The 27,830-nt window shown below is 38.6% G+C and overlaps 2 protein-coding genes across 4 annotated transcripts in view; both read left to right on the top strand.

Moving 5' to 3' along the window:
* The window catches only part of LOC134095600 (heterogeneous nuclear ribonucleoprotein L-like), a 47,581-nt gene extending 43,409 nt beyond the window's left edge, over positions 1-4,172 (top strand). Inside the window, exons 11-13 of the mRNA XM_062549229.1 lie at positions 134-191; positions 1,712-1,810; positions 2,353-4,172. Of these exons, the coding sequence (XP_062405213.1) occupies positions 134-191; positions 1,712-1,810; positions 2,353-2,408 (213 nt within the window). The 3' untranslated portion in view covers positions 2,409-4,172. The remainder of the gene's footprint in view (positions 1-133; positions 192-1,711; positions 1,811-2,352) is intronic.
* A 1,629-nt stretch (positions 4,173-5,801) lies between these two features.
* Positions 5,802-27,830, top strand: part of LOC134095581 (atlastin-2-like) — a 33,496-nt gene continuing 11,467 nt past the window's right edge. For 2 of the 3 annotated variants that reach the window (XM_062549211.1, XM_062549204.1), the window contains exons 1-6: positions 5,802-5,895; positions 20,395-20,678; positions 22,560-22,694; positions 23,350-23,454; positions 25,557-25,607; positions 26,718-26,774. In XM_062549211.1, the coding sequence (XP_062405195.1) occupies positions 5,823-5,895; positions 20,395-20,678; positions 22,560-22,694; positions 23,350-23,454; positions 25,557-25,607; positions 26,718-26,774 (705 nt within the window). In that variant the 5' untranslated portion in view covers positions 5,802-5,822. Of the gene's footprint in view, positions 5,915-20,394; positions 20,679-22,559; positions 22,695-23,349; positions 23,455-25,556; positions 25,608-26,717; positions 26,775-27,830 lie in introns of all 3 variants that reach the window. The other variant, XM_062549220.1, reaches the window with a different exon arrangement.

The raw sequence follows: 27,830 nt of genomic DNA, 5'->3' as shown, positions 1-27,830 counted from the left end.
TTTTCCGTGCCTATAGTGTGTACCAGAATTATTATGCCAGAAGTGATAACTTACAACGCACTGTTGCAAAAACTTAAAGAAAGAAAATATTTCAAAGAGAGTCAACTAAATGTATTTGTTCTTTCTTATTTAGTTATGTTCAGAACACGGTGTACCTGGTTTCGTCAAGTTCAAAGTCTTTGATGCCAAACGTAAGTTCCATTTTCTGTAATGTTAATATGAATTATTTTAATAAATATACATCATGTTACTGTTCAATTCTGTACATTTCTTTGTCCCCTTCATTAGCCTTAATTATATTACAGTTTTTTCCAATCGTTTACACACTAAAATCAAGATTAACAGACAGTTAACAATACTTAACACTTAAGAAGCAAAAGGCCTGCGCAGAGTAGTACAACAGTAAGCACAAATTCAGCTTCACACTTTTTGCGAAACATTACACACAGTGAATGTCAAAACGTAAAACACATTTTCACACCTTAGACACAGATAAAGATTGTTAGGTACTTCCTTGTCATTATAAAGCCCTGGCTTGCCAATGACCACACCAATGAACAAATTGAATAATCACATCCACCAGGTGTGTAAGCACACATGTGCAAAATTGAAAACGCAGCACTCAGGTGTGTTATGCTCGATCCTCGAGGGGCGTTCCCACTGATCTATAACTAACACTGGATAGACTATCCCATTGTTTTCGCCCCATCATTCACTATGTCGATCAGTGAGGATCGAGGCCAGAGGAGCGAGGGAGGACGTATAAAAGCCCAAATGAGAGGCACCCATAGCCTGTGGTGTGGTGAACTCTTATGGCCTGATCCAGCTAGACAGAGAGATGATTAGAGTATTATGTATTGTTGTTACTTGTTTGTATTGTTGCTTTAGTTTTTCTTCAGTGACTGTAAGTGTACAGTACTTTTTGTTTGTGTACAGATTTTTATTTTTCTACACTTTACAGTAGCAAGAACTATAATTTTGGCATTTTCTGTTGATTGACTTGTCACTGTAACTGAACATATGGTTCAGTGAAAGAAAGAAATATTGTCTGCAGCATCAGTTTTGTGCATTGCTTGATGAGGGTTCATCAAAATATTTTTGTCATCTAAATTATCCTAATGCTCTCAAACAATATGTCTGAATAAGATCCTTATATTGGAAGAGGGTTTTTACAGATGTGTTTTGAATTTGTTGGTGTGTATAAGATAGCGACAGTGTGGAATCATTCAAAGAATGTGTTAGTGATATGAGAACAGTATAAGGTTTTATCAATGTGTTTATTGTTTTGACAGAAATATTTCATTTTGCTAACAATCTGTTATGTTCTGCTGATTGGGTGTTGTGTTTGGTTAATTGTGTGATATGTTTGGACAAAAAGAGCCCCGTTTTCAAAATTGTGTGTAAACGATTGGAAAAAACTGTATGTTGATCTTGTATTTAAGGTTTAACTGTTATACAGTATATTCAGGCTTTTCTGTGTTTGTGTGTGTGTGTGTGTGTGTGTGTGTGTGTGTGTGTGTGTGTGTGTGTGTGTGTGTGTGTGTGTGTGTGTGTGTGTGTGTGTGTGTGTGTGTGTGTGTGTGTGTGTGTGTGTGTGTGCGCGCGCGCACAGGCCTATTGCTCAGTTTTACTGCAGTTAAAACAGTTCAGTTGCTGAGACTGCACCCTACTTAATGTTTTTTTTTACTATTCCCTTATTTACACTCTCCAGCCAGCTCTAAAACCATATCAGGTCTGCTTGAGTTTGAGAGCAAGACAGATGCTGTGGAGGTGCTAACAGTGCTCAACCATTACCAGATCAGGATACCAAGTGAGTGAGCTAGTACTCTTAAACCAACTTTTCATTCAGGGCCTGGACTTATCATAGTCATTCACTTTTCAGTGTTACGACAAAAGTTAATTACAAGCATAAGCATTTGTAGGCACAGCAGATAGTCTATTTTGATATACATCATATGCCCCTTAAAGTCTTGCCCAGAAAAAGACAAGGATCTTTGCATTAATATCCCAGGTTTCATCCCCCTTTTCTGGTTGTTGTGACTACTGTCTTCTAGTTCAAGTTGTAAAGCCCTTGTTTTCACAACACATCTTATCCATCCTAAAGCTCCTAATATGGACACTGTCAGGCACTGTCAAGGCCACTGAAAAAACTCTGCTTTGCCAGAACCATTTAGCCTATGATTCCTTTCATGCTGACTTACCAAACCTTTTTTCCTTAACAAGCTGCTTTTATAGTCCTCATTGCCTAGCATGACAAGGCATGGTCTATTCTTGTAATTACACAAAAAAGTTGGCGTTATCCCATTTCTATGTTAACTTTCTTTGCTTGCTAATCTTTGGATTTTTTTTTAGATGGATCCAACCCTTACACTTTGAAGCTGTGTTTCTCCACGTCTTCTCACCTATAAGCCGAAGAATCAGAAAGGGACATAAGCCATGGAGTATTCATGTGGAGAAAGAAGAATGGGATAGCAGATCAAATAACTCAAATGTATAAAGGAAGAGCCAAACAACTATTTCTTTATTGGTAGTTGCAAACACTTAGGGCCAAATCTATCAGTCTTTTGAACAACAGAAAACAATTTATTGTGTGTACACACCTTCCCACTTTTGGTTATCGCACAAGATGTACACCCAAGTCTCTTCACTAGCGTGAGTCAAACAGCCTGAAATTGACACCCAACATCCACTCTTACAGTGATCCTCATATGGGTTGAGACACAACTGAGATTGACAAATTATCATGTACATCTTTCAGGTAAACCTCTACACGGATGCTGCATACGCCTATATGAACTGTATGTATGTATGCATAGTGTATGTATGATGCTTGTTGCGCATCCTGAAAGTTTATCCATGTGTGCAAAGTTAAATGTGCACTAATATTAGAGATGTGAATTCACAGTGCATTATGATGCATGTTGTTTTTATTAAACAGCTGTGTTTTTTTTTACATTGTTTGAACCAAGTTAACTGGGTGTTCCACTCCCATAACTGACATGATAGCTATATGTTGATAGTTCAATTAAGATGGTAATCGCCCTACAGATGGACAGATGGACTGTTTAGCCTCCTTACATCACTGTTACTTCCTCTTAGTGTCACCTACTGCAAATCATAAATATGATGCATACACCACCTCACCACCATGCTCAGAGGTGTGTATGTTTTCCTGTGGATTATCTTTCATCAGTACCGTTTTATTTGTGAAGAAATTCTTAGCATGATTTAAGTGAATGTGTAAACACACATTTGACACAGGAGGCCACTAAAGGTGTCTGTATGTCACGTTTTCTCTTTACAATCCATTATTCTCTTTGAATATCATGTCCTCAACATGTCCTTTTATTCTGGCATGCCATTTGGCATCTGCATTAAGTGATTGTCCTGGTACGAGAGGAAATGGGATAAGATTAATTAATTTAGGCCTACAGTATCTGTCAACTTGGCTTTTGTTAGACTTTTATCTGTAATTTTGTTGTCAATATGATGTCATTGACACTGCTTGTAAGCTGTGTACCTCCTAAAAAATCAATAAATCTATATGTCAGACATGTCCTAGTTGGATCAACCTAAATGACCTTAGTGTATTTGTGCCTGCATCATTGTAGATACTCAGAATTGTTGAGGAACAGAATTAAAAGATGTGAATTCTGTAAAGACTGTAATGTAGATTGTATTGTAATATATCATCAAGACAATGTGTCACAACGTATAATTTTCTTTCATGAAAGACCAACCTTGTTTTATGTTCATTTAGTTCTGGGCTGCTGCTGGCCATTTTGGTGCCCTAAGCAGAGGTGCGTTCAAATTTGCAAGCATTGGCGAACGTCTGTAAACAGCTTTCTGTTTGCCTTGAGTTCTCTGCAAACATTTTGGAACACTCACAAACAGTTTGAGAAGGTAGTTCTCCATAAACAGTAGACCTGGACGTGAGCTGGACGAAGTGTTACCATTACAATAAACTGTTTACACCAAATCATTCAAATTGATCTGTTCAGAGAAAACATAGGCCTATTCGCCACAAACGTTCACCACTGAATTTGAGCGCACCTCAGAATTGTTTTAGTTATGATTGTGATGAATGTTTAACTCTTAGTACATTATATTTAAATGATAACACAAATGTCAATGCAAACAAATAAAGTTAAATAAAAGGCCTATAACTTACAGACTAACTGATTCTGTGTATGTGTTTTATGGAATGGTTTCTTAAGTGTTTTTTATAGGTGCAGTCAGCAATTTCAAAAGAGACAAAGGGGGAGAGGAGGTGCTACCAGAGATTCTCACTACAGTGTGAAATAAAATTAAAAATGAAACTTGAAAGGACTAGATTGAAACTGTAACTAGATGCACTAGATCTCTTGTGCAATTATGTTATAGGCTAGAGATAATAGGTAATTTGGAACACTCTTTGATAGATCACAAATAAAACTATTTGCTAAAATGCTAAACAGGTGAATACTTTGATCTTCTGAGTCTATATAATATAATGGCAGAAAATATGCTGCCAATTATAATATGTTAAGTTATTAACCTTCAAATACCACAAGACACCAAAGCAAAGCAAGTGTTCAGGTAAAATGGGACACTCGGGATGGTGAGTTGTAGAATTGAAGAATGTGCAACAAATTTTACAGTAATTCTAATGTTTATTTTTATTTTTTAATAATTTAATGATAGTGTTCAGATATGTGTGTGTGCGTGCACCAGCACGAGTGTACAAGTGTGAATGTGATAGGCCTTTATTGTAGGCCAGAGTGTGAAAAGGCTAATATGCTAACACCTTAACATTAATGGCTAATGTACTAAAAGTGTCCCATTTTAGCTTTGTTTTTTGTCCCAAATTGCCTGCTGCACTAGTCACTAAAATTAATTTTCATGGTAATTTAAACCTCTAATAAAATAGCATACATTTCAATCATGTTTTGTAGGCTATTATTATTACAACTACTTGCAAGTATTGGTCCACTGATCTTTTTTAATCTGGGCTCCTCCCATTTGTGATAGGCCTACTTTGGACCAATCAAAATGATTTTATTTTGTAAAGGACATGTGCAATAACAATATGACGTGTGATTGGCAGCTAACAAAGTGATAGCCTACAGGCCTAAAACCAAATTCGTCTCATTTTACCTGATGTCCCAATTTACCTTCACCTTACCTGTTACACTCATACTCAACTTAGTTGACACATTTGCATGCAGATGCATATTAACTTTCACAAAATAATGCACAGAATGCATATCATTTGGTAAAAGAATAGGCTGTAGGTTTACGCCTACTTAACTCATTCATTGACACACATTGTTTTCTTAATTAATACTGTATCAATATGAAAACGCAGAATTTTGAACCATTTGACAAAATTTTAATAAGTTGAGGCCAGAAGACATGGAATTATCAATATGTCTAAGTAGCCATAGGCTAGGCTACTCTATGTGAATAGGCTACAGAAATAAATGTCCGAAGCCGAAATGGATTCTACTTAAAAGTAGGCTACTCGGATCAACTGGGGAAAAAACAGATCATTATGTTTTGCCCTTTCTGTTAGCCAAATAAACCTTTCTTATTTTGATGTAGGCCTACATAGAAGGTATGACATAAGCACACTCATTTGTAGCCTAATGGTAGGCTACAGGGCATTAAAAAGATCTGCAGGTGAGAAGAACTGAACAAATCAGGCTGCTGCACTGTGCAAAATCGTCAGGCGCCAATCACAGTCTTGGACGTCTTGGACTCGAGTAGCCTACAAGGGGAAGATGCATGGGCTGTTGACGTCAGTTGAGTGTTTTTTTTTTCATTGTTTTGAACAGGTCAAGATGGCGGAGGAGAGCAGGTTGAAGCACAGGAATCACTGTGATAATAACTGCAAAAACGTTGTCTTGGACGAAGGTAGCTATTAAACTGTAAGGTAACTATTAAATGTTTGGTGCTGCTGATCTATACAATTAGGTTCAGAGCGGTCCTGGACGTTTGGGCTGATGCCTTTTTGGTACGTTATTCACCGTTGGATGCTCCGGGGATTGCTGAGTGGCTTGGTGGTGGTGGCTAGCTAGGTCGGTACCTATATCTATAGCGGATAGCAACAGTGTAGGCTCTGAAGGTAAAGCAGATCGGAGTTGGTTATGTATTTTATTGTATTTTGTCTAATGTAACGCATGATGCCATGCTATCGTGCATTTCCGTGTGTGAAATTCTCTTCACTATCTTGACGGTTCTAGTTCGCAGAGTAGGTTACAGTGCAATGTTAAGTGATGTTAGTAGCTAACCAGTGGCATTCCTCAGTCGGCCAAAGCTATCTAACGTTAGCTATCTGTAACGCTAACGTTTGTAGAAAATGAATTGCTCCCCATTCAATTGATTGATGTCATGATCATTATTGCAACGTTTATTTGTGCGATATGATTTTTCCACGCAGATGAATATGTTCCTCGTCCTGAGGATTAATCAGTGTTGATACCTCCTCTGCATGATTATTATTTTAACTGGAAAGTTAGCTCTTCATAATGTGCCACCTTGGGCTGATATTGCTTTTTTAGTTTGTTTAATTTTTGCTTAAAAAAAAAAAATCTAGCCTACTCGTCACACTTTCGAATTTTTGATATTTGACAGCTGCTGCTCTTGAATCCTGTTGTGCACCTTTCTATTAAGCTTATGGCCATTTCCATTGCCTCTGTTTGTGGCGTTCTTTGAATTTTCTTGTAGACTGTATTGTATTTTCTCTTGAAGACTTGACATTCTTCTGTAAGCAATAGCTGTTAGCCCAGTTACGAATAGTAGAAGTATGAAGCTTGTTTTTGCTGTAACTGTTTACAGCTTGGAGTAATGACTTCAGTTCTGACCACTGAACCTTGATCCCTGGTGGTGTTAATGTTGTCCACGTGCATAGTTTCAAGGACTTTGTGTGTTTAAGCCAGTTTAAGCATACTAAATGAAGGACTTTTTTCTGCTATTGAGACATTTTGGATTAAGCAACGGTCTAATGGCATGGACAATTTCCTTAAAGAAGTAGCAGCAACTTAAAAAGATAAACCATCTTGTAAGGATTTTTTTAAATGGATTAGGCAATAGAATGCAAAGCTGTGTTTCCCATGCCATAGTTGAATAGTGACCATATGCAAAATGGACATATAGTGAACTCCTTCATAATCCTGCAATTTGAAATAATCTCAATGAAGCCCAATGCCATGTAACACGTGGGGACTGCACTTTGGGCAGTCCTCAAAAATGTAGGCCATATACACCAGTCCACCAGATGCACTTTGGATATTTGATTGATCAGCTAGGCTACGTTCATTGGTGCTTTCAATTTCTTTATCTAGGAAAATGGTTGGTAATGGAAATGTTTAGGCTATGTGCCAAAACTAAAACCTGTAAAATATTTTTGTTAAATAGGCCAAAACTTTCAAATGTGTGCCAATATTCTAGGGATGGAAGATAATATCGGCACTGCATCGGTATCGGCAGATAAAAGCTTTAAAACTGAACTAGAAAGGTAATTCCAAGGAATTACCAGTGCATGAAAATGCCAAAAATGAAATAAGAAATATACAGTAATTTAATTTGTAGTTAACACAAGTAATACCAAAAAGAGAGATGGGGTAAAACAGAGCGAATGAGGAATTAGCCTACATGTTGTGTAATATACAGTATGTTGTTTAGGGGTGTCACGATACCAAAAAATCAGTAGTCGGTGCCAATACCAGCAAAATTACACGATTCTCGATGCCAAATTCGATACTATCGTTAAAAAAAAGGATTTTCTAAAATCCCATGTACTTAATGAATTTCTTTATTGAAATATTTGCAGAATACTGAAATATAATTTCTGTAACATACAGAGCATAACGGAATACAGTATCCAATTGCGAGCATATCACATAGGCTTAATTAATTAAATCACTTTTCTAATGGATTGTATAAAAACCAACAACTTGCATCGCCTTTTTATCACTCTGCTTTCATATAATGTGAATGATTTTTTTTTACAAGATGTAAAGTCTTTACTTGAAACACACACATTCTGTAACTATTTATACATTATATGAAATTTCTGATCTCCATTAACAGCAAACTTTATGCAGATTATAGCCTACTATTCATATTACAACTCCACCTCTTAAATTCAGCTATCTGGTTGAAGCCTCAACATTTTGTAAACGAAGTAGCAGGCTAAGCTTATCATACTCTACTGGTTGGACTGTTCAGTTTCCCCACATGTATTTAAGTTTCAAGGTAAGCTACTTTTTCTCCTTGGGACAGAACCTTTTAAGTCTTGGAGTTGAAAAACATTGGTATTGAGATGGTCAGTCAACTTGAATGCAAGAGTTTTAATCAAATGTCTTCAGCATAGACTAGCTAATGATGCTAACCGGATTTTAAACAGCAATTTAGCTAGTCGTCTTCTGTGCGTCATTGCGTTCACGATTGTGAATGTTTTATTTGGATTAAATGTGCATGTCGTGGGCGGGTGTCCATTGAGCACGCACGAGAGCGGGCCAAGGAGAAGTTTACTTCTACTGTTTGGTAAAGTTGCACCGTGCACGTATAATCTACAAAAGTTGCGGAAGAACTAAGCTTCCACCCGGGCAGCGTCAGATGCATCAGAACGACCACGCTTCCAGGAATGATCTGGTTGGATTTCATGGAGACAGACGCTGTGTGCACGGAGGGGAAAGGCTGTGTGTGTGTGTGCATATGTGACGTGTGTGCATGAGAGACAGACGCGTGAGTGACAGAGAGGAAGAGCAGGGAAAGGAAATTCAGCTTAACGAATGTTGCGTGTTTTTCAATACGGTTAAAAAATAGATAAATACATTTTTTAAAAAAGTAACGAAACGCAATATGTGGCGGCCGGTGCTGAATCTGTGGTGCATGGCCACAAATTAGTCTATGTTTGGGAAACACTGTATTGCCCCCATCAGTTCTGGAAGAGTCGCAGCACCGATGCTTATGCTGGCGTCGGTGCTTACGGTGCTTCAAAAAAATAGGCATCGTCTGTGTTTTTTCATTTTAGAATCGAGAGGTATCGCAAGTATCGGTTCTCGTGACATCCCTTGTTGTTATAAGTTATGCATTTTTAGAGTTGCTTGTTATGGAGGTTGCTAAGTAGCAATTGAATTAGACACAGATATTGATGGATGTTGATTAGGGGTGTAAAGATTAACCGATACGTATCGGTAATCATTCGGAACGTTCAAAATGCGAGTGCATCGGTCGGCAAACCCCTGGATCGGTTTAAATGTACTATGCATCGATTGATACATCGATTTAAAAATGACGAATCGGAAAACTATCGAATCGGTTACAAATTATGTTACTTTCAAAATCATGAGACCGACCCTGATTTGCTAACACACCAGAGTGTCTAGCCTTCTCCAATGAGGGTAAGTAGCGTCACTGCTACAGTGGCAAGTGGAAACAAACTAGTTGTGGAGTTTAGTGAAATGCAGATAATGCTGACATTAACGTGTGTACATTGATATCATATTGTGGTATCCTCTTAATTGTGTGTGATGTGTTCTGTTACCTGTTGAGTTCCTGAAATTGTTGTGTCCCTTTTAGGGGAACTGGGGGGTGGAGTTTTAGGTGCGTGTGTTTGCGTGTGTGTTTGCGCAGGTCTGAGAGTGAAGGAGTTGGACATAGAGTTAGGTCTGTTAATGAATGCTCTGTTAAAAGCGTGAGTTGTGGCCAAAACAGCAACTCGGTTGTGATATAAGGTACTTTAGATGAAGCAGTAGGCTATATGAGTTTCACAATAGGCTATTAAAGGTGGTTAACATTTAAAATGTTATGCCTAATTGTGACTGGGATCAACACCGGGAGTTGACATTGATTCAGTGAAGTTAGCTTTATTTACAGCTGAACTATCTAGGTCTCTCGTGGTCTGCGTCATTTTAATTCAAGTAGCCTAGCAATTTTGCCTGGCTTGATAACGTTAGGCTATTTGTTTTAGTCGGAAATCGTTAGGTTTGTTAAAGGTAAACTATGCAACATTTTTCAGTTAATCAATTCGTTCCATACTGTTATATACTGTATGGTTAAATGAGTCATTACCGGTCGAATGATATTTTTTTTCGCCCACCCTAGTGGTCTGTAGCGGTAGATGCACGGTTGCAACTTCAGGAGCCCTTGGGCACGCACCCATGCTCTACTCCAGGAAGTGTCATGTAAAGTCTCAAGAAAAGGCACGGCAGACTGACCGATTGAGGAGTTTTGTAAAATATACACGCTAAAGCTGTAGGGGAAGCTCTGCAGAGAAATATGCAAGCATAAAACGAGAGAAAAGTGAATGCGAAAACGACAATGAAATCGCCAATCCTGCATAGTTTTCCTTGTTGAAGGTTAAAGATTTACGATAGAAGAAAAACGTTAAAGATTTACTATAGAAGATCGTTGAAGTAGCGAGCAATGTTACAGCCATACAGAGAACATTCTAAAGCTGCCAAATTGCACAAACAGGCTCAATCGTCAAGATTTCAAACACTCGTTTTCATGATAGGCAATACAGAAAACGGGCTTAAAGTGTAAAATACCGAAATATTCCTTTAACCGCACTTGTGCTTATGTGCCAAATATGGACAGATGTGGACTTAGTAGCAGAAGCAAGCTCGGACCAGTCCAAGTTGTTTGTAGCTTACATAGCGGTATGGAGATGGATAGGCAGCAGGCTACAGTCAGTCAGACAGATGGTGAGTAGGCTAATGTTGTGGAAGTTACCGTCTTTAGTTGAACTTGAGAGGCGCAAAAGCATCGTGATGTCATTAGATTTTAACACACGAACGTTCGACCCATTGACTTACAATGGGGAAATTTTAGCACATTTATGGCAAATATCTTAAAAAGTATGAAGTTGTGAAACGTCAGTTACATACCACACCTGTCGTTTGAGAGACCTACGTAACGATGGTTGAACGAAGTTTGTACGTTAAATGGTTAGAGCTGAATTCATTGCAGAAAAAGTGGTCGGAAGAATAATAATAACTAGAAAAGCAATTCCAAGGAATTACCAGTGCATGAAAATGCAAAAATAGATAGATAATGTAGATATGGTTACTAAGGTTTAGCTAGGGTAAACATGGTGGTTGCATAGTTTACAGAGAGTTGATAGTGTGAAGGTAGACAGTTTAAAGATGAAACATTCCAGTTCTAACTTAACTAATGATTTCTATTCATGTTAAAATGTTGATTAGCTAACTTAGCTAATGATTTCTAGCAGTTACGCTAAAAATGCTAATTATGCTTGCAATGCTAACTTTACTAACAAGGCTAACCAGGTTGATTAGCTAACTTAACCGATGATTTCTAGCAGTAATGCTAAAAATGCTAACTATGCTAACAATGCTAAATTTGCTAACAATGCTAACCAGGTTGATTAGCTAACTTAGTTGATGATTTTTTGCAGTTATGCTAAAAATGCTAACTATGCTAACAATGCTAACTATGCTAACTTGCTAGTGAGGACTTTTATTTTGAAACATTTGTTGCTAGGGTATCCATGTTGGCCACTATCAGGAAACAAGAAGTTACTGCAGTATAATCATGTTGGTTGCTATGGAAACGGTCATTAACACTTAATTTTAATGGTTGCTATGTTGGTTGCTAGGTACATGGAGGTTTCATGTAGTTGACTGGAGGCATAGTGGATGATAACTGACAGTTGGAATGGTTGAACAGTTCAATAGTTGAGTAGTTTCAATGGTTAAATGATTTAATAGTGTATTATTGCAGTGAGGACTTTTATTTTGAAACAGTTGTGGACAGAGGAAACAGTTAACAGGATATGTAGTCTTCTGAGAGACTGTATGCTTATAGCCAGAGAAACTGACAGTTGGTGCCCAGGTGGCCAGCCACCTGGCGTAAGATTCTAATTGCTGCCGTGATGTCATAATGAGCAATGTTAAGTCTATGGGGAAATAGCTCAATGTTAAATCTATGGGGAAATCGTTTTTTAATTCATAGTTTAAAAAGTATAAAAGTTACAAAGTTGAAAAATACAAAGCACACATGGCATAAGCAAGACCTACGCAACAACGTTTGAATGAAGTTTCTACGTTAAACGGTTGAAGCTGAATTGCGAGCGTTAGAAGAAGAAGAATAAGAAGCCTAGGAAGAACAGTACAGTGCATTTTCATGCACTGTAAAAAGTCCAGCGATACAGTACAGTGCATTTTCATACACTGTAATTATCGCCATCTGCAGATATGAACATTTCTGCCGATATACCTGGCCAATAAGGTGACGTGCAAATGATACGCGTGCAGAGTTACAATCGTCTAGTGCGATGGCAGATCTGTGCATTTGTCATGTTGTGTCAAGAATGTGTCATTGTAAACAACACAGTTTTAAGGAAACTGTAGTTGTTCAAATTCAAAGAGGTAGCCTACTGTTCAAGTATGGAAACTGTGATGTGAAAATATAAATAAATCTGCCATATTTGAAATAATTTCAATAGTTTTCATGAGTGAATGTCTATTTCTAAAATGAAAGGCTACAATTTTTTAAGGTCCCATATCTGCAGCAAATAACCTATCATAATAACAGATTAATTATAATACCGGAGAGACTTTTCAATAATTAAAAAGCAGAGGTGTATATATCGGTATTGGTATCGGCAATCAGCCAAAATGAGCTTGTAAATGTCGGCATATCGGATATCGGCTAAAATTCAATATCGTGCATCCCTACAATATTTTAGTGAAATAAAGCAACAAAACAGATTGAATTCAGACTCCGTAAAGCAGAAGTCATTTCACGGCAACATAACAGATGAGCTGAGCATTTCAAACACAAGCATCCTAGAGCCGTGGTCTGAAGTTAGGCCTAACTCTGGATAGATAGGCCTAACTTTTAGCTAGTAACTAATTCAATGACTGATGGCTTTTTAGCCCTACCAACTGACAATGTAGTTTTGCCTGAAAAGAAGGCTTCAAGGATGATTAGTATGAAAACGTTATAATGTTAGCTAGCATGTTAAGTGCAATAGAACAGTGGATTATATGACTAGTCTTATTCTTTCTATCTTTTGTTTGTGTTGATAGTGTTTATTCTGCATGTAGCATGCAGCATGGTGGCCAACTACGCAGCTTACAAAAATGAAAAGAACACTTTGAAAACACATCAGAGCTCAATGAGGAAAAAAACATCATTCTGGATCTATACTCATATGGACTGGGTAATGTGGTAAGAATGAATGGATGGTACATATTTTTTTGGAAACAAAAATTAGAGATGCACCGATTGCAATTTTTTGGCCGATTCCGATTTCCGATTTTTCATCGAGTTTGACCGGCCGATACCGATTTTAGCCGATTCCGATTTAATTTCTCCTAACCACTTTACAGCACAAACAAAGAGTTATTTTCTAGCCTATATTTTCTTTAATACAACATGTTAGAAATGTAATCAACTTATCAATGGCTGGTAGAAAAATGTGAATAGACAGATTCTTCTTCAAGTCTTCTTCAGCTGCAGTAATCCCAGTGTGGGACATTCATTTCACACATGTAGAAATGCACTAGGAACACTTTCTTTCTTCTCACATCCATATGCAATATCCAACTGTAAATATCTTCAGAATAGCCTACTGATAACTGAAGTTAGTGCTACATAGGCTGAGATGTTGGAAAATGACAACCAAAAAAACTAATTTTGAGAAGCCTTGAAATTAACACAGCAAATGACATACATTCTCAGTCCACACTCTTCTTTGAACTTTCGCGATTGCTTGCGGATACTAAGGAAGTGTCCATATTTGGATGGCATAACGTCATGCAGGAGATCGAAACACAGCTTTCCAACGACACCACGCATGATATGTTTTGTATCACGGTCGCGGTAGGCTAGTTTATGACACGTTAGAATGCTAACTTTTGGCGAATTTAGAAGAAATATACAGGCGTGATCAGACAAAAGGTAATGAAATAAACCTCTAAATGTGTAAATCGGACTTAGTTGTTGTAGTAGTGTGAAAGAATACATGATAAGTTGGCAAACCGAAGCAAAACTATGTTAATTCCTGCCGTGTCTCGCCTTAAATTGAGTAAAGGCTATGTCGCTGCTTATTGATAGCGCTTGTGGTTCAGCTGTGGGCACGCAATTAGCGGCAAGGACGGGCTTTGATGAGCGCTGTAACCTGAAGTGACAGCTTAGTATAGTAAATTCCACGCTATATGGCAAAGCACAGCGTTCGCTGCATAGAAAAACTCAGTATTAGCGCTTTATCCAGCCCTGACTGTTGGCCTAGCTTCATCAAACTTTGCAAACTCAGCTGTGTGAGTGTGATGTTGTTACATGTACGTGCGAGTGCATTTGACCGGCATAAAATCGGCATGTCTCAGACTGACCGGCCGGTCGCCGGTCGTGGCCGATCACGTGAAAATCGGCCGATTCCAATCGGCGGCCGGTCGATCGGTGCATCTCTAACAAAAATGATCAACCTACAGAGGGCTGAGTTGAAAGATCCCCTGAAAATCATAGTGAAAGAATTATGTGGCAGGCTAGTCTATTCTGCCTAAATTTCATTGCAGCAACTCAAAATGCTAGTCAGTAGTTCGTATGGCCTCACATGCTTGAAGACGTTGGGTCATGCTCCTAATGAGATGTGAAATGGTGTCCTGGGGGATCTGCTCCCAGATGTGGACACAGCCATCACTTATCTCCTTGACAGTCTGTGGTATATATATGTCCCAGAGATGTTCTATTGGATTTAAGTCAGGGGAGGTTGAGGAGCAGTCAGTGGTATCAATTCTTTCATCCTCCAGGAACTACCTGCACACTCTAGCCACATGTGGCCGACCATTGCTGTGTACCAGGAGGAACCCAGGGCCCACTGCATCAGTACAGGGTCAGACAACGGGTCTTACGATTTCCCCCACACCTAAAAGCAGTTAGGGTGCTGTTGCCTGTAGAGGTCTGTGCATCCCTACAAGGATATGCCTCTCTAGACCATCACTGACCCACCACCAAACCGGTCATGCTGAATGATGTTGCAGACAGCATAATGTCCTGCACGACATCTCCAGACCCCTTTAAGTCTCCACATGTCCTTCTGTCAGGACCACTTCAGTCAAAAATACACAAGACAGAAATATCTTTAGAACCAACTTTATTTGTATTTGGCGGTATGGCTCTGTTCAGAGGAAATTCCCTGTCTTTCCATGAGCTCCATGGAAAGCCAAGACAGGGAACAGCAGCATCCTCGGGGGGGCTCCCGGTCCAGTTTAAACTGGGAGAGGTTGCAAAGCAGCGAGCAGAGAAAGCAATGATGGTAAACAGACTGATGCAGCTTAAAAATAAATAAATAAATAAGGCGCCCTAATAGTGTTAATTTTGTCACCTATTTTTAATTTAGTCATAGTCTTAGTCTTGTGACGAAATGTTCTTTTTAGTCTTAGTCATATTTAGTCATTCAAATATCATTTTTGTCAGTCTAGTTTTAGTCGACTTAAAGTCTCATAATTTTAGTCTTGTTTTAGTCAAAAGAAAACTTCTTAGTCAACTTTTAGTCAAGGTATCTTAGTCAACTTTTAGTCAAAACATTTGAGTCTTTTTTATATAACAAGATACGTTTGAATAGGCTACTATTTCAGTCAAATAGTGTTTCAGCTACTGTATGTGTTTCACACGTCTCAATTTTCCCCCAATAATATCCAGACCAGACCCAAAGTAGGCCTACGAATGTTTTACTCCGCTACACTAGATGGCACTATGCGCCTAAACGTAGTCCCATATAGGGATGGGTATTGATACGTTTTTATCAATATCGATGGCATTATCGATTCTGCCTATCAATCCAATTCCTTATCAATTCTCTTATCGATTCCCAAAAAATGTAGGTGCACCCTCATTTTTCATTGCATCGCCTTTAACGCCAAAAAGTCACCTTTTATCGCTCTCCTTTCATATTATGTGAATGATTTTTTAACAATAAGGCGTAGAAAAAGCTTGTCTTTATTCAAAACACAATAAGGAATATACATATTCTTTATAAAGAATTATAAAGATGTATATATAGCCTACAGTATATATAATATAATTCTTTATATATTCTAATCTATACTACTGACATTTCTGATATTCATGACATTCATGACTATTCATATTACAACTCTGCCTCTTTAATTCAGCTGTCGGCTTGAAGCCTCAAATTGTAAACAAAGTAGCATAGTTGGCTAGCTTATTATAGTCTACTGGTTGGACTGTTCAGTTTCCCCACGTGTGTTTAAGTTGCAAGGTAAGCTAATACTTTTTCTCCTTGGGACAGGCCCTTTTGAGTCTTAGTTGGAAAACATTGAGATGATCAGTCAAATTGAATGCAAGAGTTTGAATCAAATTTGTGCAGGAGCCTACGCTATGATGCTAACCGAAATTATTATAGGCTAATGTAGCTAGTTGTCTTCTATGCGTCATTGCTTTCACGATTGTGAAGTGCATGTCGAGGGGCAGGCGCACGAGAGAGGGAGAGGGAGAGAGAGCGGGCCAAGGGGGTTACTTCTATACAGTTTGGCTAAGTTGCACGCATAGTCTACAATTAAAACATGTGAAGGAAACGTATGCTTTCACCCGAGCGTCAGGTGCACCAGTGCGACCTAGAATTATTTTCAGGCACACTCGAACATTTTGGGCGCATATGCACTCTGGAGCCCTAGACCGGGCAACGTTAGCACCCCTCCGTAGGCTGTCGAACACATGACACTCTTGGAGCTTAATCCCATGCTTCACGGACAAATGTTTTAACATATTGCTGGTATTACTACCCTTACACGATAACAATACTACACTGGTTGCAGACAGCAGAAATTTCATCACGTTTAGTGAAATGGAGCCAGGCTTTGGATCTCTTCCTCCTCGGGGTTGACTCGTAGTATGAGTCGTCGCAGCCACAGGGTTACAGCAACAGCACATAGCTAGCCTACAGGAAAGCTGCCGCCCATGAATTAATTTGGACTATTCTGAATGCTTAACAGGTAGCATAGATATTCTGTCTTCTCATTTTGTAGATGAAAACGAAGAGAGATTTTATCTTAGTTTTTCAATCATGCAAAACATTTTAGTCTCGTCTTTTTTCGTCAACAGTAATGCATTTTATTATAGTCTTAGTCAGCGTTTCAGGACATTGGTTCAGTCTCGTCATCGTCTCGTCTTAGTCTCGAAAAAAAAGGTTGTTGACGAACATATTTAGTCTCGTCTCGTCTGACGAAATTAACACTACGCCCTAATGAGAGTGACCACTTGTGAGCGAAGGGAACGATCAGCTGAGCGGAACAGCTGATGTGGGCTGAGTTTGGAATAGCCAATAAGAAACTGACAGCAGCTGACAGCGGGCTTGACTGCGCGGCCTGCCAAAACTAACGCAGAATGCTTGATTTTTGATGAACCCCTGCTCTCCTCTGTGAAAAGTACAGGGTGGCAGTGGTGGATATGCCAATTTTTCAATCTCTATGGCAAATGTCAATTTAGCTCCACATTGTTGGGCAGTGGGCACAGGTCCCTCTAGAGGTCATCGGGCCCTCAGGCCACCCTCATGAAGTCTGTTTCTGACAGTGTGGTCAGAGACATTCACACCAGTCTGCTGGGGGCCATTTTGTAGGGCTCGGGCAGGGCTTCTACTGTTATTCATTGCGCACATGAGCAGATGAAGGACCTTCTACCACCCTGGCCATCTCTCCTAGAGCATCTGTCACCTGAAATCTCCATGCTCCTGATGCTTCACTGGGAGAGACCGCAATCCTTCTGGCGAAGGAACGTATTTGTGTGCCATTCTGGACGAGTTGGACTACTTTTGGGTTGCCAACCGTTCCTTATAATACGGAATCGTCCCCTATTTGACACATAAAAGTCACATTTTGTTCCGTATTTTTGAGAACCTACAACCTAACAACACGTTAGTGCAGCGTTTCTCAAACTATGAGCCGTGCAACGTGGAGACTGCTGGTCAGCGAGGCGTGGGGTGAAATTACACCAATGACACCAAAGCAGGTGAAACTGATTCACAACCACCTCTGTTAAGTAACTGGTCAGATTAGATTAGATTAAACTTTATTGTCTTTGTGCCGAGTACAAGTTCAAAGACAACAAAATGCAGAGTTCAGTAGGTTGAATTTCTTTTTTTTTTTCCCCATGGGCAAAATGCACCATTGAGATCAATATGTTTTTAGCATTGACGTCCGTCCATATGTACTGTAATGTGGAAAATAAAAATGGAAGATTATCATAGATCTTTTTAAAGAAGGGATTAGGCCTGCACGATTCAGGGGAAAATATGAATCACGATTTTTTAGCTTAGAATTGGTTATCACGATTTTTTCCCTTACAAAGTGCAATGCTTATTGCACACATGAACCATGACAGAACTAATTGGCAGTAGGCCTAGGCCTACCAGACATATTTTTTTGGGGGGGGCATCTATAGCACATTGCCTATCACAACAAGCCTATAAACATAAATGCATGGCCATTTTTTCTTTTCATTGAAGCCTTCATTTACAGGTGTGTGGAGTTGGCTCAAGAAACATTAAGCTAGTTATACAATGTCAGCATTAAAAGGCAATGTGCAATGTCTACAAAATAAATAAGTAATTTTGATACTGCACTTAAATGGCCAATTGATGCCCCTTTTCTTTAGACACTTAAGCAGAAAGTTGAATAACGTTTCAATTGATTGCAGGAGGGGAGTAGCATTTGTCCAATGCGTGCATCATTTTTCGAAATCTGTCACGTTCTAGTGTTTATTGGAACCATATAAGTTATTTCCTTAATATTCTTCTAACTCAAAGAAGAAAATAGTAGCGTTTGTGATGCATAAATGAAATGACTCAAAATGAGAATGAGAATCGAAATCAATGAAAAATTAAACCGCACACAGGGGTGAATCAAGATCGCGATTTATCGCACAGGCCTAGATATGCCTTTAGACCCTCTTGAAAGACCCTGCCCAGTGCTATGATTCAATTGAATATCATCATCATGATAACTGAGCCTTTCAATTGGGCCACTATAAAACTATAAATATTTTTTAAGCCATCACCTTTTTTCATTTGGAGCTGTTTAAGAGTTGTTAAGTGGACATAGAGGGGCAGGGATCAACATTAAAATGAACATTGGTTAGAATTAAAGGGGACAGTTTGACATTTTGGACATACAGTAGGACCTCAGTTCCAAGTTAGCCAGTGTGATATTTATCAGTGGAGACCATTTCCAGCATATTTCATCCAGTCCTTCTAGTTGCAGAGGCAAATAAATTATAACGCCAGACTAACAATGAAAAATTTTAGAAATTGGCCTTGCATCTCAATGATCACATTACAATTTGAGGGATCAATTTCTCAGCAGCGGTATTTGACTTTTCTCTGGTTAGTAGTACTGCCAGAAAAGTAAACAGAGAAGCATGGTCCAGTCTGCACACCTAGTTAATATTAGTCCGCTGCTGCAATCGCCTATGCCTACTACCAACCACAGGGAACAGTATAATTATTGCAATACACTGTCCATGTTGATGAACTGCAGCTGAGCAAGGGTCATATGAGGTCATATCTCACAAAAAAACAAAAATGGTAACCAAACCAAAAATGTGGTGCCCTTTGACCCCTAGGAGGCGCTGAAATTAGCTAAATGTGTTTTGGACATTGCAGTAATGCTCATAGCTTTTGCCCTGTAACTGTGCGTTCAGACCAAGACCGTCAAGAGCGCCGGAAATCATTCATTTTCTATGGAGAGTCGGTGTTACCGGCGTCAAAAGCGTTCTGGGCGTGAGCGTGGCTTCATGAGCTTCACGGGCGTAAAAAAAAAGTTGAACCTCAGTTAACTTTATGGTAATGAGCTATGACACGGTTCGGCGTCAACTAATCAGAATGTCAAACTCGCAGGATTGCTGCTTGTGGTTTGTTCAAATGTTTCACGTCATGGCTTTGACGCTTTCGGCGCCGAACTGGGTTGAGCGTCGGGCTATGAGCTTCACCAGCGACTTTGACGCTTTTGACGGTTTTGGTCTGAACGCACAGTTAGTCCGATTTTCAAAAATGAAGTACTGTTAGAATCTTTGGATCAAGCCAAGTTTAACAGAAATTCCACTGTGTGCAGGACCGTTGGCGAACCACACCTGAGCAAGCACACTTTGCAGTTCCTCTGAAATGCATTGTAGTTGTATACAGAAAGTCATAACTCATATTTCACATTTCTCACATTTGTCCGGCCCCTCAGTTGAACTGGTGCCCATTACAAACTAATTGAATAGCTCTGGAATAAATCTTTCAGCTGCTGTGAATGTTTTTAGAAATGGAAATGTGTTCAAAGTAGCTTACTTTGGTTTGGTGTCTACAGTATTTAATCCACTACTCAGGCCTTTAAATCCAAACAATCAGAACACTGTAATAATTTTTGTTTCCTTTTTCAGGTGTAGATGGAGTTCAGGACATATCCATTCAGAAAGGCTTAAAAGTTCTGTGTGACAGAGATGCAATGCCCTTCGTAGAAGATCAGAAGATGGATGGGCCAGTCCAGATTGTGGTGGCCAACGAGGATGATCATGGGTTTGCTTTGAACGAGGTTACCCTGGAGGAGCTCCTGCTGCAGGAACACATCCGAGACCTCAACGTTGTAGTGGTGTCTGTTGCTGGAGCTTTCCGTAAGGGCAAGTCCTTCCTGTTGGATTTCATGCTCCGGTACATGTATAACAAGGTCAGAACAACAGTAACTCACTGTGAAGTAGATTGCTTTGTCAAGATGCTTGAAATGTCATCACCATGGCTGAAACAGAGCTTTACTTAGACCATCAAATTCCAAATATATGAAGAAAGCTAAGCAGCCGGCTGCAGTAAATTATATAAAACATAAATATTCCAAATAAATAAATTATTTTGGAAAATTGGAAAAAGACATTTTGAATACTTGCATTTAAGTAAGTTTGACTGTTTCACCGAAACATTCTAAGATACATTTTGGCGAGAGTTATCCTTTAAGTTGTGGAAACTATTCGTAATAGTAAACTAACTAAATGTAAAATTGCAAGTGAGCAGTACACCAAAAGACGTGTGTTTGTCTCTCTCTCTCTCTCTCTCTGTCTTTCCTTTTTCTCTCTTTCTCTCTCTCTCTCACTCCAGGTGTTAGGTTAGGCTACCTCACCAATTAGGCCTACTCCAGACATGATTATTATTATAACCCTTAGAAAAAGAAAAAAAAACGGCATTACCTCAAGTGTAAAAAATGCAGTTTTGGAGAAAATATTTGCAGTTCTTATGCAGGAATCGCTAGCCTGACTACGTCATCCTCACAATTATTGGAATGTGAATGTGAGTCTGAAATTAATCCATTCAGCTGTGATTATGGGGCGTGTTTCAACCAACACAGGGCCGGGGGGATAGATCTGCACTCATTGGATAGACCTAACCAAACAAAGCAACGAATTAGGCAATAACGTAGGTTATATCTGCTGGGCTTTTTTGAAAGTTATTGCGCTGTCAGTATCTATCTTGTACAACACCTGATGGCGAAATCTAAGACAACAAAATATGTAGCAGGATACCGTAGGCTATTTGGAAAACATTTCCCCTCCTTCGTTATTAATAATAAATAATTCCTTCAAACTGTACAAACATGCAATGAACAGCTGGGGAAGGGTGTTGTTAGCCCAACGAGCAAACAGACATTTCAAACAAACGAGAACAACATCACGCAAACATGCTGTTTTACCTTGGTGAAAGTGAAACCAGTTTTCCCACATATCCACGTTAGTCTAAGTGTTCAGAAATAGTTGTGTGAATCCGTGATAAAGCTAAATGAAAGGCCAAACTGCATGGAAAAAATATGCATTCATAGCCATAGCGTTTCTGTTGCAATCAAAATCAACCTATGCATGAAGCTGTGAACGTCACTGTTGTTCATCTGTCCATTATCGTGTTAAGCCCACTCTGACAATTTGATTGGTCCAGAGAGATCTGTACAGCGCATAGTGCAAGCCCAACGGAGAAATGTCAGACCGAACTTCTCGCTGGAAAATCATATAGGCGGGGTTAAAATTTGGTTGCACCCAGGCTAAGGAATTGCAGAATTTTGGACACAAATAAATCTGTGTTGTGTTGCATTATAGCCTACTGTAGAAAGAGGACATGCTGCATTCAGACTAGATTTAATAACAATTTAGCTATTTGTCTTCTATGCGTCTTTGCTTTCACAATTGTGAATGTTTTATTTGCATTAAATGTGCACAGCTTTAGACCGATTTGATATTTTAAAACCAGTTCTTAGTACATTTAAACCGGTCCATCGTAACCACTCAAATCAGTTACCAATCCGTATCGGTGAATCTTTACACCCGTAGTATATCGTCATATGGCCTAAAAATACCGGGATATGAGTTTTGGTCCATATCAAAATTCGATGTTATTCTCTTCTCTTATCCCAAGCAGTATTGTACCCTAATTGTTATCAGACACAGACTGATGGCAGACCTATTGTTTAATAAATACAATATTTCCCATATGCTCTACCAAACTACTTGTGTTGGTTTTGTAATCAAAATATGTAATACTGATCATATCAGTCCATCCATTTTGACTACAGATTTCAGATTCCTGGCTTGGAGGGAATGATGAGCCCCTGACAGGCTTCAGCTGGAGAGGAGGTTGTGAACGTGAAACCACAGGCATCCTGGCATGGAGTGAAGTGTTTGTAGTGGAGAAACCTGATGGAAACAAGGTGGTAAACTGATGAGGAATGGTTTGTGATTGCTGTTAATGTATTTGTGTGTTGTGTATTGTATATGAAAAATGTATAATGTAGTGCTTTATCTAAATATGTACTACAAAAAAGTAAAACATCACCGCTCATCCGTGTGAGGTGCAGGATTAAGAGTAAACTGATGAAGGTCTAACGACCGAAAGCTAGCACTCAGTAAAGCTTTTTTGCACAAAGACTTGAAGTGTGCGGATTCTTCTTTAAAATATAAATATGTACTGAAACAATTTCATATTATTACATAATTTAAAGAGGACATAGAATGGATGAATTGAGTATTGCACTGTGTTCTCTGATGTTAAAATAGTATATATTCAACTTTAGAAAAATAAACTTTTTCTGATGTCTGACATCACAAGCAAGCAGTTTTGCTGAATCCCCCATTTTAGTGTCTATTTTTAAGTTCAAGATTTTCATATGAAGGAGGGCACAACCATGCCTCATGTTCATGATAGCTCTTTGTTTATGCACAACCTCTCATAATTCATGAAAACCAAGAAAAAAATGATTTCCATTCTATGTCACCTTTAATAATAATAACAGCTAATCATCAGTAATTGGTTCTGAGAATGCTGGATCTTGTTCCTTTTGTGAGAACCCTTCGTGTTTGCCATAGGTTGCTGTTTTGCTTATTGACACACAGGGAGCCTTTGACAGTCAGTCCACCATTAAGGACTGCGCTACTCTTTTCGCTTTGAGTACCATGATCAGCTCTGTGCAGGTGAATGTAATTTTGTTTTGAATTGTAAATGTCCTTCTTACTTTAATTGGCACATTTGTGTCATTGTATCTTTTGCTGCATGACTGAAAATTACATATTTGTTATTGGATGATTTTTTGACAACCTCTGTCCAACACTTGTGTCATCCAGTATTAGAGGTTTGAATTTTAATAATTATAATATTTATCGGGTTTAAATAATTGGGATATTTATATAGTAGCCTTCGTCATTTAGAATAAAATACAGTTGTCTCCTATTTTTTTGTCAAAGGAAAATAAGAGGGAAGAATTTTGATAAAGGTTTTATTTTCAAACTACATTTTAGTCTTATCTTGTCTCGTTAATGATGTGCATTTTAGTCATGGAAAAAAGGTCTTAAAATGCATAGGTTAGGTAATGCGCATGCATCCAGAGAGAGTAAAGCGTCACCATTATGGCTTATGTAGGTCAGACCTCGGTCAGACTATGTGCCTACGTCCCCTGAGCCTGCGCAGAGAGACCAACAGGAAAACCGTTGAAATTTGCTTCATTGGTCTCTGCTGACGTCTACTGTATGTGATGGCTCTGTCCATATCTTTTACTGTCTATGGATAATTTGCATCGTTGGCAGTCCTAGTCTCTGCTCGATCTTCCACACATGCACGGAAAATGATGGCTTGTTTATTTCATAAACTGTATATCTTAAGTTAATAATTTATAGTGTATTATGATTCTGCATAATTACTAATGGCAAAACATATTTAATAATTTGAATGGTTTATATTGATTTTTGAAACTGTCACACTTAATGTCATTACAGTGGTGGTGTGTAGGTCCAATTGTGTGCCTGTCACTTTAAGAAGAATGTGAAAGTAATTAGCTTTCATTCTCACAGTTTAAGGCTATAGAAAATAGTCGCACATAGTCCAAGGATATATGGATGCAATCCAGTATGTTTTCTATGTCATCAGATAAAATAAATGTTCAAATAACTAACAAGTCAAACAAAATCTTTCTGGCATCATAGAATAGATAAGTGTCTTGCAATGTTAATATCTATGATTTTGGTGAGCACTACATTAATGATAGACATGACGTGTGGACTAACGGGATAGTTACTGTACCTAGAAGGAACTCTCTCAAGATGTAAAAGTTTATTAATTGTCTTTTAAATTCCCTCTCCACGCAATAGGATAGCGCTAAACAAATCATCTTCTTGTTTTCAAGTACCAGGATGCGTAACAGTCGCAACCTCTGTTAAGCCTGTCCACCGACTCTATACACGATGTGATTGGTTCGGCCCAAGTCCGGAGTCCCACTCCCAAGTCAAATGGAGAGTTGCTAGAGAGGCCGTCTAGATTTCTAGGCTAAGGTTGTGTAGCTTATTTCGGAAATGGCATGAAACCCAACAGTAGACCTAAATTAACTAAATCCCATAGCCTAGGTAGGTTGGCAACACAAACTTGAGAGATGCAAATCAATTCAACATTGTCATACTATTATTTGTTGCATCACAGCATCACTTAAACTAGCAGCCAATCTGGTAACTTATCACATGACCGATGCAGGTTAAAAGCAGTGTGTGTGAGTCTACGGGAAGCACCCACTGACCCTTATGACGTTAGGTGCACCTGTGCGAACCAGGAAAAAGTCGCACTCTTAAAAATTTTGGTTGCATCGCATGTTCACATTGATCGCACTCTAGTGCCCTGGGTAGTGTGCTGAGGTGTTAATTATCATCACTAGTCTGGGATGTCCGATTTTATACCATCATTTTACCAGTAGCACAGACAATTACATTTTGTTAAAGTTTTGTTAATGTTTTGTCAAGGCAAGAAAGGACAGTTCCATGCATTTTGTGCAATTTCAAAATGCCATTTTCCACCACTGTTCAGGTGTTTTTGTGGAGGTTTCAGTTTTGATAGTGTGACCGTAATACAAATGATTTTAGCACTTTTCTTATATTTGGAATACCGGTACATGTGTAATCTCGTTTTAGTGTTTAGTATGTAGTATATTGTTAGTACTGTATGTTTTCAACTGAATTAAATTCTAGATGTAAACCACTTGTTGTATTGATCCTGAAGAGTGTTTTGGATTTAACATTTGTCATTTGTCTTTCAGGTATATAATTTATCCCAAAATGTACAAGAAGATGATCTTCAGCACCTTCAGGTATAATATACTAATGTCTATCATTTTTTATATGTTATTGTTATATTTGTTGTTTGAATAGCAATATTACATGAGCTCTAATTTGAAACCACAAGGTCAATGACACTGACACCGCATAGGAGCACAACAGAAAGGGGAGTGATCAAATTACATACATTATGGTTATGGAATTTGACAGACGCTTTTGTCCAACATGACATACAAATAAAACAATATACAACACTTAAATTTAACAGTGAACAACTTTGAATGTTGGTAAGACTACGTGAAGGAGAATAGCTATAGCAAACAATAACGTCAATTCAATCAACAGCATAATGACAAAACAAATACTATAATATACAAAGCGTAACTCATAAGAAATGCTTAATTAACTAAGTGCAAACAGATATGCCTTTAGACCCCACTTGAATGAAGAGCACTGGGCAACTCATTCCACGAATAAGAAACCACTTAGGAGAAGAGTCTTGAATTTGACCTAGCGTTTATGGCTGGTCGACATAACAGACGCTCATCACAAGACCACAGTGGGTGGTTTGGGATGCATAGCTTCATAGTTTTAAGATAGCAGGGAGCAGATCCAGTAAGTGTCCGGCCAAAGTGAGAGATTTAAATTGTTTTTTGGCAACTGTAGGCAGCCAGTGGAGAATTGCTAGGAGGAGTTGCATTGGCAGATTGAATACCAGGCATGCTGCAGCATTCTGAATCAGTTGTAATGATCTTATTACACAAGCAGGTAGGCCAGCTAACAGTGAATTACAATAGTTTTGTGGCAGCGAAGGTCTGACCTTCCTAATGTTTTAAACGACAAACTGCCATTTTAGTCACACTGACTGAAAATGACCCCATACATGCTGTTTTTCCAGTTTATTTTAATGTGATCTTGCACATTATTGCAACAATGGGATATTTGCAGTTAGTTCTGATCTAACTTGTTATACTTTCTGATTGGACAAGAGGCATTCTATGAGTCATCAAAAGTGGGGATGTCCCAGGACATCACCACTCACTCCGAATAGTGCAACAAATGATCCAGCATGAACATTCTATTCATTCTATTCATGTACGCTGTATATTAAAGAGTAACACAACGTGTGCTTTGTTTTACAGCTTTTTACAGAATATGGAAGACTTGCCATGGAAGAAGTGTATTTAAAACCATTTCAAGTATGATTCATGATCATATTAGTATTTCACGACATCCTAGCTAGTTTTGCACAGAGGTTGCACCACTACATGCTTACAAGTAGTCAGCAAGAGGTGTAAAGAAGTCTGATCACCATTGCATACCTGTGTTGTAGGCTACTATAGAGTACTTCAACAGAAATTCTCATGATGGCAGGGCATAACTTACTGATGATGAACTTAAGGCCACTCATACAAGCCATTCATCATAAACCATTTAGCGCTTTTGATGTCCTCATAAATTGCAACAGCTGACACCAGCAGTGATTTGACTGTTTTGATAGGATACAAAGAAGATGAATATGTGGTGTACAAATGCTTATTTGATTTCTATAGAACCTTTCTAAAGAAGTGGATGGAACAGTTACAGTATCTTATCCAGTCAATAATTGGAATGCTCAACTTAGTTGGTGAATTTGCCCTTTTCAACATTTAATAACTTCGAATAATCAAACTAATAATCAAAAATGCTATGCTGTGACTGCATATGTCTTCTGACATGTAGGCCAAAGCTTTTCTGACTCAACGTCAGATATTTTTAACCCAACTCTGTAGCCTGGGTATCTCTTACGTGGTTGTTTTCTCTTCCCCGTGTTTATATTGATAGCCTTAAGGGGAAGACTAATGCATACTGTGATATTAGTTTTGTACCCAGCCAGTATGTTTTAGCACAGAATAGCTTCTCCTTACGTGACCGAGTGTACTGCAAAAACGCATGCAACTCCCATTGATCTGTTTAAATTCAGAAAAAACGATATACCTGTATCTGTATACTCAAGGTTTTCTGACAGTATTGTAACAGTGTTTCCAAGCACATAGACCTAGATATCGATCCATCCTCTCCGTAAAGCGGGGTTTTGGGTTGTTATTGATATTAATTATGGTTGTTACTTCACATAACCTCATATAACTGTTTCATCCACTGCTAATAAATGTTAATACAATGATGATGTACAGTAATCCAAAGTATTCAGAATGCATTACTCACTTTCAGTAATCTATCAGAATATGTTACAAAATGCATTTTATGGCTTGTAT

This window comes from Sardina pilchardus, chromosome 1 (assembly GCF_963854185.1).
Source record: "Sardina pilchardus chromosome 1, fSarPil1.1, whole genome shotgun sequence".
In the NCBI taxonomy this organism is placed as follows: Eukaryota; Metazoa; Chordata; class Actinopteri; order Clupeiformes; family Clupeidae; genus Sardina; species Sardina pilchardus.
Note: the sequence above shows the minus strand (reverse complement) of the source record. Positions and strands in the feature narration are given on the sequence as shown.